At 37.6% G+C, this 15,241-nt stretch overlaps 1 protein-coding gene across 2 annotated transcripts in view; it reads left to right on the forward strand.

The window, feature by feature from the left end:
• Positions 1-15,241, forward strand: part of MPHOSPH9 (M-phase phosphoprotein 9) — a 40,801-nt gene that overhangs the window by 5,614 nt on the left and 19,946 nt on the right. The window contains exons 3-8 of one of the 2 annotated variants that reach the window (XM_074972789.1): positions 64-217; positions 3,777-3,866; positions 6,979-7,502; positions 9,042-9,168; positions 12,575-12,665; positions 13,765-13,871. In XM_074972789.1, coding sequence (XP_074828890.1) covers positions 64-217; positions 3,777-3,866; positions 6,979-7,502; positions 9,042-9,168; positions 12,575-12,665; positions 13,765-13,871 — 1,093 coding nt within the window. Of the gene's footprint in view, positions 1-63; positions 218-3,776; positions 3,867-4,632; positions 4,673-6,978; positions 7,503-9,041; positions 9,169-12,574; positions 12,666-13,764; positions 13,872-15,241 lie in introns of those variants that run through there. The other variant, XM_074972790.1, reaches the window with a different exon arrangement.

Genomic DNA, 15,241 nt, shown 5'->3' on the forward strand with positions numbered 1-15,241 from the left:
GCTGTTGTTGGACAACATTTGGCACAGTAAATAATTCAAATGTTTTTCTTCATGTTTCAACAGAAGTAGTCCCTCATCCAATCCGAATGGAGTTCCCAGTTTCTCAGGGAAGACCAGCCCCTCTGTAATTCCTGGTTCTGTTGAAGTGCTGGCCTCCTTTATGCAAGATATACAAAAGAGTGGAAGGACAGACTCAGAAATTTTGAAGAACTGTGAGGTATCTGATGTTCAGTTTTATTTTTTAAGTTTGTATTATGTAAAAAGGTTGCAGTATGGAGGACAGGTCTAATGGTGCTATAATTTAGAAATAAGGTGTGACAATGTGTGTTTTGACATGTATTTAGGGAACTGTTGTGACATAACAGTTAGAATGTAGTACATTCCACAATGTAATCAGTTACATTTCTGTGCCTTATTGCAATCCTAGCTTGGCTTTGTGTATCTTAATATTGCACATATAAAGTACAGATGTAAATGTGTTTGAAATGTAATAGACATTTTTTTAAAATGTTGCAATAACTTTGAGTCTAATTTTTAAACCTTTAAAAGCACTTAAATTCAATGTAAAATATTACACCAGGGTAACTACACGGTTGTTAGCAGTGTTAATTGTACTGTATGGTACTGTGAAATCAGAATCAGAACCAAAGTCTTAGAAAAGTACTAGTGTGAGTCATTAGTTTTATTTTCAAGAAACGATTAGTGTTTTTGAATTGTGGCATCAGTGTGTGTTGCATTCTTCAACAGGTGTCAGGTCACTTTAGCTCATTCTAGATTAAAATATAAGTATAAAAATAAGATAATGTAAATAAAACCAAACTCACTAGTGCTATTTATAAATTTGATAGTCACTTAATGTTTTAGAAGTCTTTTACATCATTTTATTAACTTTCATTTGTTTTAGTCTTTTTAAAATCTGTAATAATGTTATTGATATTGTAGTAGCACTTTGTAGCAGTGGAAATGTCTTGAAATACTATTAATGTTTTACAAAAAAGTAGCTTCTTTGCAAATCCAGTACTTTTTCAGAGTTTCATGACTTGACATTTTAACATAAATTTCCCCAAACCACTAGGCAGAAGTCAACATCTTGATAGTGAATAAGAGATAGTAAGTAGGTAGAGTGGGATATGGTATGAACTTTAGACAAATATTACTCTGACTAGAACCGACCCTGTCATCAAATGATGGGACTCAGGATTTTTGGACTGCGTACATAATGTATGTTTGCTTTTTGGAACATACTCACCCTGAAAACCATTGGTGCTCCTATTCTCTTGTCACGTGAATGACAATGAGAGTGGAACCAGTGCAGCATTTTTATGGCAGGACTCTGCGAGACATGTTGGAGTGTTGCTGCCAAGATGACTATTAATGGCTATAATTGTCTATGGTCAGCCCCCAGTGGTGAGGGTGTCGTCTGTATCAGTCTTGTCAAGGAACGCTCATAAATCCCTCAGAAGCTGGTCTCCTGTCTCTGTATGTTCCATGGTGGCAAGATTTTCTTATAGATATGGCAATGGCAACATCATCGCTGCTTATGCACCTGCTAACCTTGATGATGAGGAGGACAAGGGACTATATGCACCAGCCATGTATGATGTCATCAGCAGAGTATCTGTTCATGACATTTTCATTGTGTGATGTGATGTCAATGCTATGCTGGTAGCCAATGCTAGAACAGCTTGGCCGGAAAGCATTGGGCATTTCTTTGTGGATGCGACCACAAATGATAACGGTGAGTGATTGCTCAGGTTTTGTGCTCCAACCAGATTCCATGTTTCTGACACCGATTTCCAACAGAAGAACATACATGCCTGGACTTGGTATTTGAATGCTGGAAGAAAAATCAACAAAGCACTAGATCACATTCTCATATCCAAGCAATGGAGAATCTGTATACACCTCTGTTGGGTGATAAGTAGCACTGAAGTTGGGAATATTGCCTGCAGGTTGCCTGTGGCCATGGTGAAACCAAAGTTGAAGGCAACTCAAACCAAGCCTTCCATTAGTCATTTAGACTGACTGACTGACGTTGCTGTCAAAATGACATATCAGACCGAAATCTTCAAATGATTTGACACTCTAATCCTTGCATATGAAAACCTTGAACATTAGGAAATCAACAATTTGTGCGACTGTTTCCAGCCTTCTGTTATGGATGCCCCAAACAAAGTGCTGGGGAAAAGTTGCACCAGCCCTAAACATTAATGAATCAGTCAACAGAGCCCGGACATCATAGGAAAACAGCATGTGGCTCACTTAAATGGGAACTATCAAGAATACTGATGACTCAGTGCCTTGCATAACACAACTTTAGAGCAGGACCATGAAATGTTTTGGGCAAATAAGGCTCAATTGATGAAAGCTTCATTGGCCAGAAATGATTATGGCTTGTCTGTAAAGAACTGTGCACCTTAAAAACTGGTCCACAGAACAAATCCTCGCTCGTGAAAGATGGACACAATAACATACTGGAAACCGAGGCAGAGTGTCTGAATGGATGGAAAGAACACTTTCAGGAGCTTCTGAACAACCCCATCAAAGCTGCTGATGTGCAGCTTCAGGAGGCTGCAAAGAGTCCAGTAACCGCCCCACCATGTAGAGGATGTACTATTGAGGAGGTTCGAAGTGCAGCCTATACGCCCAAGAATTGCTGTGCTGCTGGTATTTGTGGTGTAGCTGATCAAGCATGGTTGGGATTCTGTCTTGGAGTGGCTCACACATATTATCAACCAAGTATGGATTCATGAGAAACTACCCAATGACTGGGACCATGGAATTGTTTTGAAAAGGGAAAGGTGATTGTCTGGTGTGTGCTACTCACCATGGCATCACTTTGTGCTCCATTCCAAGCAACTGTTCATGCTGGTTCTTCTTGAGCATGTTAAGCCCACTGTAAGGAATCTGTGACATCTACAGCAAGCCAGGTTTATGCCTGGCTGATTAACCACAGAACAGATTTTTACCATTAGACAAATGATTAAAAAAGCCCAAGAGTTTTGGTGTGGGAAGGATGAGATGTATATAGCTTTTATTAATATAAAAGCAGCTTTTGACTCTCTGGATCATTGCTCCCTATGGCTCCGCCTGCAAGATGCTGGTGTGCTTGGCAAATTCTGCAATCTTCATAGATATGCACTTCCAAAATGAAAGCTGTTTGCTTAGGTACTAGTGTATCCAACTGGTTTGAGTACCACAGAGGCATCTCTTAAGGGTGCATGGCTGTTTCTGATCTGTTCAATACTGTTGTTCACTGACTGACTGGAAGCCATCACTAGCTGCATACAGGGAGTGGTACTGTGTGACTTTGACATAATAGACCTGGAATATGCAGATGACATGGCTGTACTTGCATTCTCATGAATTAATCTCATCAGTGCCCTGAATGTATTTACAAAAGATGCAAGTAAGCTTGGTCTTCTTCCAATTGACTAGAAGACCAAAATGATGTAAGTGGTCAAGGTATCTCCACCCCATCCCATCATGGTCTAATTTTGTAGAGAACACTTTTTCCTCCTTTATTTTTTAAATAAAACTTAGATATGAATACATTAACTAGAAGTGTCTTTTTTTTTATTTTTCTGTGTTTGCTTTATGAGTGTCACTTCTTTTCCTTTGCTGTAGTTGTTTTTCTAGCTGCTATTATTATTTATTATTTATATTACAGTTATAGCTAGGGGCCTTAACTGAGATTGGGGTCCCATTGTGCTGCTAGAGTAAAAGCAATAAGGAAGCAATATGATTTTTAATTATTTCACTTTTTGGTTTCATAGACTAGGTGGATACAGTTATTCAAACTGGTGGAGAAACAGTGTCAAGAGCAGATAGTTGCCCAGCAAGAGCAGTTCCATCACCAAATCCAAGTAAGCCATTATTTGTTTATGCAGCAGTTTTAGGCTGACTGCTTTTTAACGTTTTGATAAATTTTTGTACATTTACAAAACAGTACAGCACTGTATCATCCACTGCTGTTGTTTTTGTTCTGTGAATACATGTAGGGCCTGATAGTCCTTACATATGTTCAAATTTAGTCAATGGGAGTTGCGTGTTTTCATATCGGGGGAAAATTGGACCTCTGATGTTTAATATGCACGTCTGCAGTACCTTATCACCTGGCTGTCTAATAGTGTACATTTTTAGAAAGGGAAAAACAAAGTGGGTTTTTTGACTCAAATTGTTCTTTTTCATAAACATGTATTTTGACCAAATACACAACAAATGAGATTTTTATAGATAACTACCATTATATGTTAACAGTTGGAATACATATTTTTCTAATTTTAAAATAATATTTGCTCTAGTTCAGAAAACATAATCTGAAACATGATTGTCTTAGTTATATGGAGTTTTGCGCATAGTACAACATTCATTGTAATATTCGAACAGATATTTTACCCTTGACTTGGAGAACTTCCCTTTCTAACAATGAAAAATGATTCAAGATGTTAAGATCTTGTTGTCAGGATTCAAATTCTCCCTCATTCTTGTTTCACAATAAAATCAGATTAGAAGAAAATGTATGTGTGAGCATGTAAAAGAGAGAATATTTTAATATACATAGACAATTTTTAATATCTTCATTTTGGTTGCTGTTTTTTCCCTTCCCTTTCCTGATGCCCTCTACGCTAGTAGTAAGCAACAGTTCCTGAATTGATAAAATTAACAAGAGGTACTGTCCTTTTCTTCTATCCTATCTCCTATTACCTCCTTATTTTTTAAAATATTTTTGTCTGAACATTTTTGTCCTACCCATGTCCTGTACTCTTGTATTTTCTTCCTCATGCTGTAGAGGTTAATTATAGTTGTTGTTGCTCTTGCTAGCCTTGACTAGTACACTATGTTGGCTTTACCACCCTTGCTTTTACTGATAGGAGGGCCTACCTCTACAAGAGTTAACTCTGCACTTTGTGGTATTAGCAGAGACTAGCTGCATGAATGGTCACACTGTTGAATATAAAACTTATGGCCCTAATGCTTTTCTCAATTACTCCAGTATAAATTAGGAGTAACTCAATTAAATCCATCATGAAGTAAATGGAGTTACTCAAGATTTATACAGGTTAACTGAGAACAGATTTTAGCCCAGTGAATCAGTGGAAAAATATGGGGAGAAAACACATTTTTAATAAGGAGACAAAACTTGTCGTGTAGCAAGAAGCTTCTTTGATATTTAGTACCACTCGGAGATATTTGGTTTGCTGTGCTGTCAGTGACATTTTAACTCAAGGGACAAAGATCCTGAGTTCGGTTTGGAATCACAACGGGGCAGATCCTCAGTTGATATATGAAATTCTTTGAAAAGCTACCTAAACTACATGTTTACTATAGGGTCTGAACGTTTGCAATAGATAATTCAATATCTAGATATTATGTAATATTTTCCATTGCTTTTGACCTTGTGGAGTCTTTTACAACTGTGCAAAGTGGGTGTACAATGCTGCCCAGTCAGAATAGTAGTGTTTTACACACTTTCCATAGATGTAAATGCCTACACATATTGAAAGGCAATGGAGAATCTGACCCATTAATGTCTAGTTCCTCCCCACCCACACAAAGAAAATAAAAACAGAAAATGTTGTTGGTCTTGTGATCCAAATCACCAGTGGCCAAGGAAATTTTAATTTAGGACAGGAACTCCATCCTTGAATCTTTGTGGACGGAGAGGGAGAAAAAAAGACTGAGTTGAAACCCTCAGTAGTTCATTTTTATCACAAGTTAATTAAAGCTAGTGGGCCTGATCCTGAGAGGTGCATTACACCTGCAACTCCCCCTGAAATCAGGGGGTTTTGCTGGTGCTCACTATCTCTTGGAATCAGGGCTTGTTTTTATTTTTCAGATTTTTGGACAGAGAGGTTTTTGTTTAATATTTTAATCTGTGCTCTCCAGAAACATTAAAGGAGATTTGACTCCTGTGCACAGAAAACTTATTAAAGTGTATGGGAGTTTAGTACGTTACATTTCTGGAAAACAGCTATAGATTCTGATCTTGCAATGCATGCATAGAGGACCCCTGTGTACACATAGAGCTTCACTGACTTCAGTGGGGATATAGGTTACAATTCTAGTGCAGCTTATTGCAGGATCATGGCCATAGGTACCAACACAGAACTTGATAAAAACATTTGGTTACTCTTTGGAACTGTTCCAGTAAATCAGCAATTATAAAACAATTTTTAAATGGTGTATTGTTTACCAGTATACTGAAATGGCTCTTTTGGAGACAGTCCAGACTGAAAATTAAATATTTGAATTCATACTCTGCTAATTCTAGCAAATCTATATAGATAATCCAGTTAGTGTGGATATTTATGACAGAATGTTGTACAACCATAAGGCAAACACATAAAAAGTAAACCTCTGTGTCAAAATGAACTGCATAATATAAACTTATTACCTAAAAGGGATATTTTAAAACAAAGAGTGTATCGAAAATAATCTTACAGAGGTATGTTATTCCTATTACAGTTAAAGCTGAATTGTAGTTTCTACTTCCATTAAAGCTCTCCTTCTATTGTCAGAAATGTATAACTTGGATATAAATTTCCTTTAGACCTAAATTTAGCAAACATGTTCTTTGCCCTGAGACAAATTGTTTGCCTATTTTAAAGGATATGATTAAACAATTTATACAATTTATAACTCTGTATTTAGCTGATAAATCACAATAATTCTGAAGGCATATTGGATACACACATGCATGTTTTTAAATTTATAAGTGATTGCTGAGGATCGTCATTCACTGCTTCAGACTAAGATTTTTTTTTAACACACATTTTACTGTTATGCATAGGACACGTTTTTATTTTATGCACAATATATCTATATATCGAAAAGCCTTAACCAGGAATTAGTTCAGATAAGTTCACTAATTCCTAACAATGAAAATTAATGTAATATGCATCAAAATACTAATGGGCTTTGTGGCACAATTGTATGGTAAAAGCATTTTATCTATTCATCTTTTCTTTTTTTTAGTGTATACAGAATGAGATAAGACACTTAGTGAAGTTGCAGAACAGTAATGCTTCATGGGATTCCTTCAACAGCAAAAGTTCTCCCACTAAACATGCAAACAATTTCTCTTCACTAGAAAGTCAAATGGGGTTTTGTTCTGAAAACTTTGAAGAAACTCGGTGCATTGTCAATCAACTTAAATCTAATGAAGCTGAAAGTCAGCCAAAAGCATCTGCTGAGCATCAAGAGTGTTGTGTAAATAGTATTTCAATGAGCAGTGGTTATGGTACCCTTTCTGCATCAGAACTGAATCCTAGGAATTCTAAAGACATTCAGAAGTGCATGGGCTATCCAGAGAAGATTTCAAAAGGACAGGGTGATGCACCCGTGACGAAGAAGGATTCAATTGCAGCCAATGTACAAACTAAAAGAGAATTTATACAAAAAACTGAGAAATATTGTCCATCACTAAAAGATGGTATTTTAGTTTTTCCTGCTGAACTTGAACATGAGATTACTGAAGGTCAATGTGGAAAAGCAAACTGGTAAGTGACAGACTTTCCAATTAGTAAATTTAGTACAGTGTGGCGCCAGTCCTGCAAACACACACGAGTAATTTTATGCACACAAGTAATCCCATTGAATTTAATGAGACTACTGGCATGCATAAGTGTGCTGTGCTGCTTGGCATATGGTCAAGTTAATTTATCTCAGCTTTTTATGTATGATACATTTCTTGCCTTTTATGATATTTGAAATGCTTGACTGTTATTGATATGAGGGGATAAATGCAGTGATATATTTCTGATTACAAAAATGAGCTAAAAACACATAGTTGTTATGCAGTGTTTTCATTTATAGGTGGCAAATTTCATGTATGTAAGTGTTGAATGTCTGCCTGTATGTGATTAGTATGCTGCTATCTTGTGCAATGGCATCGTTTCCCGTGTGCATGCATTGTAGTATAGGTTGGACTGTCATGAATCACAAAAAACAAAAATTGTTCTTCTTTTGCTGTACTCAGCAGAATGAAAGTTCAAAGGGTAAGAAGAACTTTTCATCATCAATAAACTGAAATGAATGTCAAAATGTTTAAATTAATTTGGCTGGTTGACAGCATATAATACCATATATGGCTGACCCTTCCCTTTCAGTGAGGTGGAAATGGGAATGTGTGATTTCTGCTCCATATTTATATCCTCTGGGTGTGGGTGTGTTTCTCTCCCTCATCCTTCTTTTATTGGGGTAGATTCTGATGACTAGTATCTTAGCTCCATGAGTTGTCCTCTTGAAGTCAATGGGGCTCTCGCAGAGTACTACTCATCATGAGTAAAGGTCTCGGTGTCTGTCTGTCTCTCTGTATAACTTTTCTTTGTGTATCTCTGTTTGCATCTCTCCTACTGTTACAGAATCACTTGAATTGGAAGGGACCCCTAATAGTAGGCTATGTGGTCATGCCCCTGCTTAATGTTGTGATTGAGTCTGTTGTTCCTAAATTAACATTGATTGCTGTTGAGTCAGTCAAATTACTGCTTTACATTTGGCTATCTTTTTCTTCATAATCAGACTGATAACAGACACACTGCACTGAAACACTTTACTTATGGAACTAGCCAGGATTCCATGGTTCTGGTCAATTTCAGCCTGTCACCAGTGTGCCACTGTTAACGTAATTCTGTGAATTAACATAGCGCTCACTTGGCTTATTGTAATCCACTGTGTGGTTACTTGAACTGACCAGGAAACATGATGTTTGTCTAAGTATGTGTAGTGCCTCTGTTATACATATAAGTTTTCTGTTGTGATTTGCTAAAATATAGAAAGTTTGATTCTAGGTTTACGGGGTCAATAATTTTCCTTATCAGTGCTTTTGCTGGAAGTCAAAACGCAGAAAATCCATTTGGTATCAGTTATTTCTCACTCTTTCTCAAGAATGCATATGGGCAATGAAACTTTGATATCTGTGTTTCATATTGAATGGTTTAGCAAGAAATGAATTTCAGTAGAAATTATTTTTACGTTACTATAAAGGGAATAGCTGTTGTGTGTGGTTGTTGTTTTTTTCCCCTCTTCTTTCCATGTAGTAAATATCTAACATCATGGGCACAAAAGCTGAAACAAAAACAGCCAAAAAGAACAAATCTGGAAGAAGAAGGGTACATGAATGCTGTGCAAGGAAATGAGCAAGCTAAGAAATTAACATTTGAGAATGTAAGTGATCTACTACTCCTGCCTAGGATGTTTCGACACGGATGTTCAAATAAAGCTTTATGAGTTACTTTTTACAGTATGTACTTTTTATAAATGATCGTGTACTTTGCAACTGTTTGTGTTGTATTACATCCAGAAATCTCTTCCTAAAAAATGTAGGGCCTAATGTGAGGTGAAGCCCTACAGAGCTGAGGGCACTTAGCATCTCCTCGGAGACCCTGCACACCCTTTCCAGGTCGGGAACCTTAAGCAGCTGGGAACCACTGACTAGTTTTATTGGCCTTTTATAATAAAACTCATGGCAGGTTTTTCTTTTTTCAAGCATTGGTTGATGTAAGCACAAGGAACTTTGTCCCTCCCCATATATGCTTTCACTAAAAACCTGCCCCATGAATCCAATTACAGTATAGGGTGCTAAAAACACACAATCAGCCCTACCTATGAGAGACATTTGGGACACTGGATTAGATGTTCAAAATCACTTACGGTAATGTACATAGTTGTGGCCTTGGTATTCATGCTTTTTGTGCTGTAGCTCTAAAAGTATAATGTTGCCTTTTCTTTTAATGTTCATTATGCTGTCTGCCCAGAATGCATTCACTCTTGTGTTGCCTTCCATAGAATAAAAGTGCCAGCTGGCATGACGTTTTTAACCTTAAAGGAGCAATATGCAGTATAATAATTTACATGCTAATCTCAGAATCTGGTCAGACATCTAACTACGATGCTTTAGAACGATGGTAATTGTACTAATAATTGTCATACACCTCTCTCCTGACACCATCTTAAGGAAGAGATTCCTACACAGCTGTTTAATGACTCCACCTGCCAGGAAGTAGCAGCCTTGAGGATTGCTTATCATCTGGCTTTATAAGGTGCTGCCTAGTCACTTTCCTTTTAGTCTCTTTGCCGCTCTGGAAGCACTCAGTTGAGACCTTTTCATTTTTCATTGTCATGCCTCTGAAGAGCAGAAGAAAGAAATTTAAAAAACTGAAGTTAAGAAATAAGAAAAAAAATTTGGGGGAGAGAGAGAACATGTGATGCAATGATTTGGGAAGGCTTTTCTGCTTTGTTTTGGTTTTTGTTCCCACTTTCCCATTTAGCAAATCCTCCCCTTTTTCAGTCCTGAGCTATACTGAGCTTTTCAGTTCTGCCAAGCAGCATAGTTACTGAGCAACAATAGCTTCCTGCATTTGGGGCTGAGCAGCATCAGTATGCCAAAAGGGGTGGGAGGTGGGGGCTATCCTAGTTGATTGGAATGTCTTCAGACCCTAGCATGCTCTTGAGTAAACTTGAATGTACTGCAGGATAGTATTTTTGTCTTGATTTTCCCCAGCTCTGCTTAGCAGACCTTCTTGAGGTGTACTTCCCACTCTACTCCTTTGTGGGTTGGTGCTTTTTCCTAGAAAAAAACAAACCCCATATATATATAGCTTCTGACTCTTTCCTTACTTTTCAGATGGTATTGGAGGGAGTTTAGCTAGTCTTTCAATCTTTGGGCACCCTGAATGTAAAATCCAGTTTTGTATGTCCTGCAGGGGGAGGAGGAGTAATGGATTGTGTGATGTAATTCTTAGAAAGTACAAAACTTGAAGTTGCAGCCACTAGGGACTTTCTCCCAGTAAGAAATCTCTTGGAATCACTTGCAAATGATTGGATATCTGCAATGTAAAAACTTTGTTTTATGCCAGTATGTGTACAGGTTATTAAGGAAAGCAATATACTGCATGTATACAGGACATGCTTTTCAGAAAACAACTTTATATAGGTATCAAATGTATTGAAATTTAGGTAAGATTGTATTTTTCGTCGAAGACTACAGACATGCTGAGTTTGACTCCTTTACAAGAAAATATCTTTGAGTTATTAGAGTGCAAGTTCAGCATTTCTGAAGAAGAACACAGGAATTGCCAATCTAGTCTAGTATCCTGTTTCTGACAGTGGCCAGTACCAGTTGCTTCAGCAGCAGGTTCGAGAAAACCCTGCAGGTGGGATGGTGCTCTCAAGTATGATGCTTTATATACCTTCCAAAACTCTTCATTTTTTAATATTAAAGGTGGGTTTGTAAATTAGAGACATTGTCTGTTGATTTCTGACTCCCATCTTGAATTTTACCCCCAAAAGTTTTAGTGTATCAACGTACTACATGAAAAGTCTTGCAGAGATGGTCTTCAGTGAGAGTTGCAGTACTTGGCACCTCATTGAATGAAGTTCCTAGTCGTATCCTAGTCGTATTCTGTTTTAGCAGTGTTTCTTCATTACAAAAGCTGTTTTCATTCACTGAATGTAAAACAATTTTTGAAGTTTCCCCGAGGTTGTACTAAGGAGTTTTGAGATTCCCAAGGCTTGCTCTGTTTGGTTCCAGGCTCTTAAATAGGGTCAGAAAGCTTCAAGCACTTGGCTTTTAAGATGATGCAATTAAATTTGAAATCACGTAGAATACATTACCAATGCACAAAAAAGGTCATTTTACTAGAGTTTTGACAACTTCATGGGTTGAGATGATGAAGGCTTCAATAAAACACATTTGTATAGAGCCATACCGGTTCATTTGCCATATTTTCCTGTACCTTCTTAAAAGATGGGACTACTTTTTTCTATGGATGCTTCATTTTTGTCAGTGTGCTTCAGGTAAGACCTCAACCTAGTTTAACTACCCTATACATCAGCTTAGTGAAAGGCATTTCTTCCTTTGATTAGGGAAGAGGAGAGAGTTATGACAAAATGAAAATTGAAATTATTTGCTGTAGTCTTCTCCATACTACTTCCCACCTTTGTTGAGGTTTTGTGTCACTTTGTATTTGTTGGGGTGGTTGATTAGATAGTCTTGAGTGATGACAAAGGGTGTTGGTGGTGTATTGTAAAGTTAAGATTATAGAGAGTATTTACCTCCTGATTCCTGGTAGGTGGAGTCATAACAGCTGAATGTAAGAAATTCCAGTCTTAGGATGAGGAGAGAGAATAACACATTTATTGGTAAGTAAGTCGTCTCTATAATTGCACCTTTTATGGAGCAAAAGTTCAGATGACTGTCAAGCTGACAATGGGAGAGTTCTTAGTTTTGTGAAATTTCACAAAACCACATTCAACTAAACGTATCACACTTGAATTAAATAAAAAAGTGGGTTCCCAAATGTGTGTGTGGGTCTTTTTTTTTTGTTTTTTAACAAATATAGTATGCTGTGTTTGTTGGCTGCAGCGTATTGGACACACAATGTCTGGGCCTCAATATCAATTCAGTTGAATGCAGATGAATCATGTTATTAAACTAAATTTGTAATTCATTGTTTGTGTAACAAAAAATGTTCTAATGCAATATTTTGAACTGGTGCACCTTTATTCCTCCTTTTCTGCTTTTTTGTTTTGTAGTCCATAAACCATGTTCTTTTCCTTTTTGGAATTTTAGACTAGTGCTGCTGCTGCTGCTTCACCGTCATACACTTTTTACCTCAACCAACCAAATGAAAGTCCAAATTCCTTAGCCTCTGAAGCTTCAGGTAGAGTTAATTACCGGTTTATTACTAGTAAAGCCTGACATTCCATTCTTTTTTCTTTTAGATTCTCAGTATTTAGAATTCAGTCCTTTACAGTTACCTCTTCTGTTGTTTATTTTTCTCTAGGAAATTTGTTTCTAGCATTGGCAGGCTGTTGAACCTTTTAAAATCACATAATTCTGATTATCATCTTGCTATTTTCCCCCTTCAAACCCTTGATGACTTTCACAGCCAGTATCTCACTACAGCTAGAGTTTGCCTTAGATCCTTTGATTTACAGCCTATGTTTCAAAACCTACTAGGACTAAAATCGCTATGCTGGATTAATAAACATTTTCAGTTGTCAGTCCTGGTTCAGTGATCAGAGGGGGTGTGGAAACTTGGAAGCACCACTGCTGTAAGCCTACACCATGTTTCCATACTCCTTCCCCAAATATGTGAGCAGACTGCGTAGACCTGTTTTTGTCAGTCAGACCCAAACAATCAACTCACATATTTTGATCAGAACATAATGCAGATACGTTTTAGGAACAAGGCCAAGTACAGAAGTACATTTATGCAAATTTACTACACCCACTCATAACCTACTGAGACAGAACTGTGAATTTAAGGCAGCAACTTGGACTCGGAGCTGTTTGTTCATCCCATTGATGCTGGGTCTTCTGGAGGATTTTATTAGCTTACTCCAGAGTGCTGATCCAAACCAAGGAGTAGGCAATTCAGAGTTATGACTAGGGCTAGATTCTCAGCTCTAGCGTACATTTTCATAGCTCTATTGACTTAAATAGGTCTATGACAATGTACAGCAGTGGAGGATCTGTCCACTAGAGTCCAAGGAGGAAGCCCAAATATTTTCACTAATTTATTGGCACTATGTTTCTGGAGTGGTATAGTGTAATACTAGTATACTTTTGTTAAAACCTCTTGATGCAAAACACCAGTTGCTGCTGCCAAAGATTTGAAGATGCTTAAGTAGACACTAGTATTAAATACAATGGCTATGTTGGCTATGAAAACAACAGCTACATAACAGACTTCACTATTTTTGTTATGCAGAAGTGAACTTTAAAATTGTGATACATCTTTTATTTTTGCTTCTTAGGACTTACCTACTGGAAACTAGATGAAAAGGAAATGTATCACTCTTTGCCTGAAAATTTTAGAAATGAATTTTCTAGTATTTTTGCCACAAAAGTTTCATCAGATCAGGTACTTTTTTGTTCTTGCTTTGAAAATCCTATAACTGTTCATTGTTTCCCATTTGCTCTTTATAGTCTGCAAAAGAGTCAATCTCTGCAGTCTGCCTGCTATAGGGGCTATCTAATTTCTTTTGTGATCCTGTGGCTGTTGAGGTCATAGAGGTGCTCAAGCTACCAATAGCAGCCCCCTATTTTAAAGAGAGGGGGATAGAGGCTAGTGTGTTCAATGAAGGAGCCTGAACTCTGGATCTCCCCCTTTCCCACTCTTAATAAGACAGCAACAGAATCTGTAGACCTTTTAGAGTATGTCTACACTGTAGCTTGGTGCATGGCTCCCAGCCTGGATAAACAGACATAGGCTACCTCTACTTGAGCTAGCAGTATAAACCTGCCCAACCCCCTAGATCTGTACTTGCTTGGCTCACCCATGCCACTGCCTGTGTTACAATGTCCACACTGCCCTTTTTTTTAAATGCACTGGTTCAAGCAGCGCTTGCACATGTCTGTCTACCCAGACTGGGAAGCATGCTCCGAGTTTGTTCCCCACCCTAAGGCATGCTGCAAGACCTCCACTCAGCAGGCTTTTGGGACGGGGTGCATTGATGAGGATCTAAGTGAGTAAAAGAGATTAGTAATTGATAATCCTGACATGTTGGGTGTGTGGGGAACATATCTAATTAATAAAAGGTTATTTTGTAAGGTTTGTATGTATCATATTGTACATTTGCCTAGAGTTTAAAAAATAAGTAGCTGAGAGATACCTCCTAAAACAATTGCATACAAACTTCATTAGTAATTAAAATATCTTTAAACCCTGCAGGCCTGAATGTCTTGTCACTCCAGTGATTTACAATGTTAGGTAGTCTTATGTAAGCTTTGGTGCCTAAAGGGAAGATGAGACGGTGGATAGACAATTATGAATTTACCATAACAATCATACTTCAGATGATCCATTTTCATTTGGATTGAGTGGTGGGCTTCTGTTATTTAGCCCTGTCAATTACACAGAGAAGTAAACTTCCCCATGGAAATGTCTTTTTTGCTATTAGCTCCCACTTTCAAATTCTGCTTCTTCATTATTCACTTGCATCTGATGAACTGCTGTGTTGGGGTCCTGTGGGCTGTCAGGTGGAGAAATTGTAGTAAAATTGAGGAAAAGGCAGAAGTGCTGTTCTTCAGCCGTTCACTATAGATTGCTTCTCCTAAATGTGTAGCCATTATTGTTTTGAACGAGCAGCAACCAGAATAATTGTTTTATTGAGCTCCTCATTATCTTCAGTCTTGTAATGTCTACTGGAAACTAATCTGCCTTTAACATGGGTTTAGCTGAGAACAGTAGAATTAAAATTACCACCTGCTCTTTATCTTGTTTAAATACTT

The sequence above is a fragment of the Natator depressus genome, chromosome 15 (genome assembly GCF_965152275.1).
Source record: "Natator depressus isolate rNatDep1 chromosome 15, rNatDep2.hap1, whole genome shotgun sequence".
Classification (NCBI taxonomy): domain Eukaryota; kingdom Metazoa; phylum Chordata; order Testudines; family Cheloniidae; genus Natator; species Natator depressus.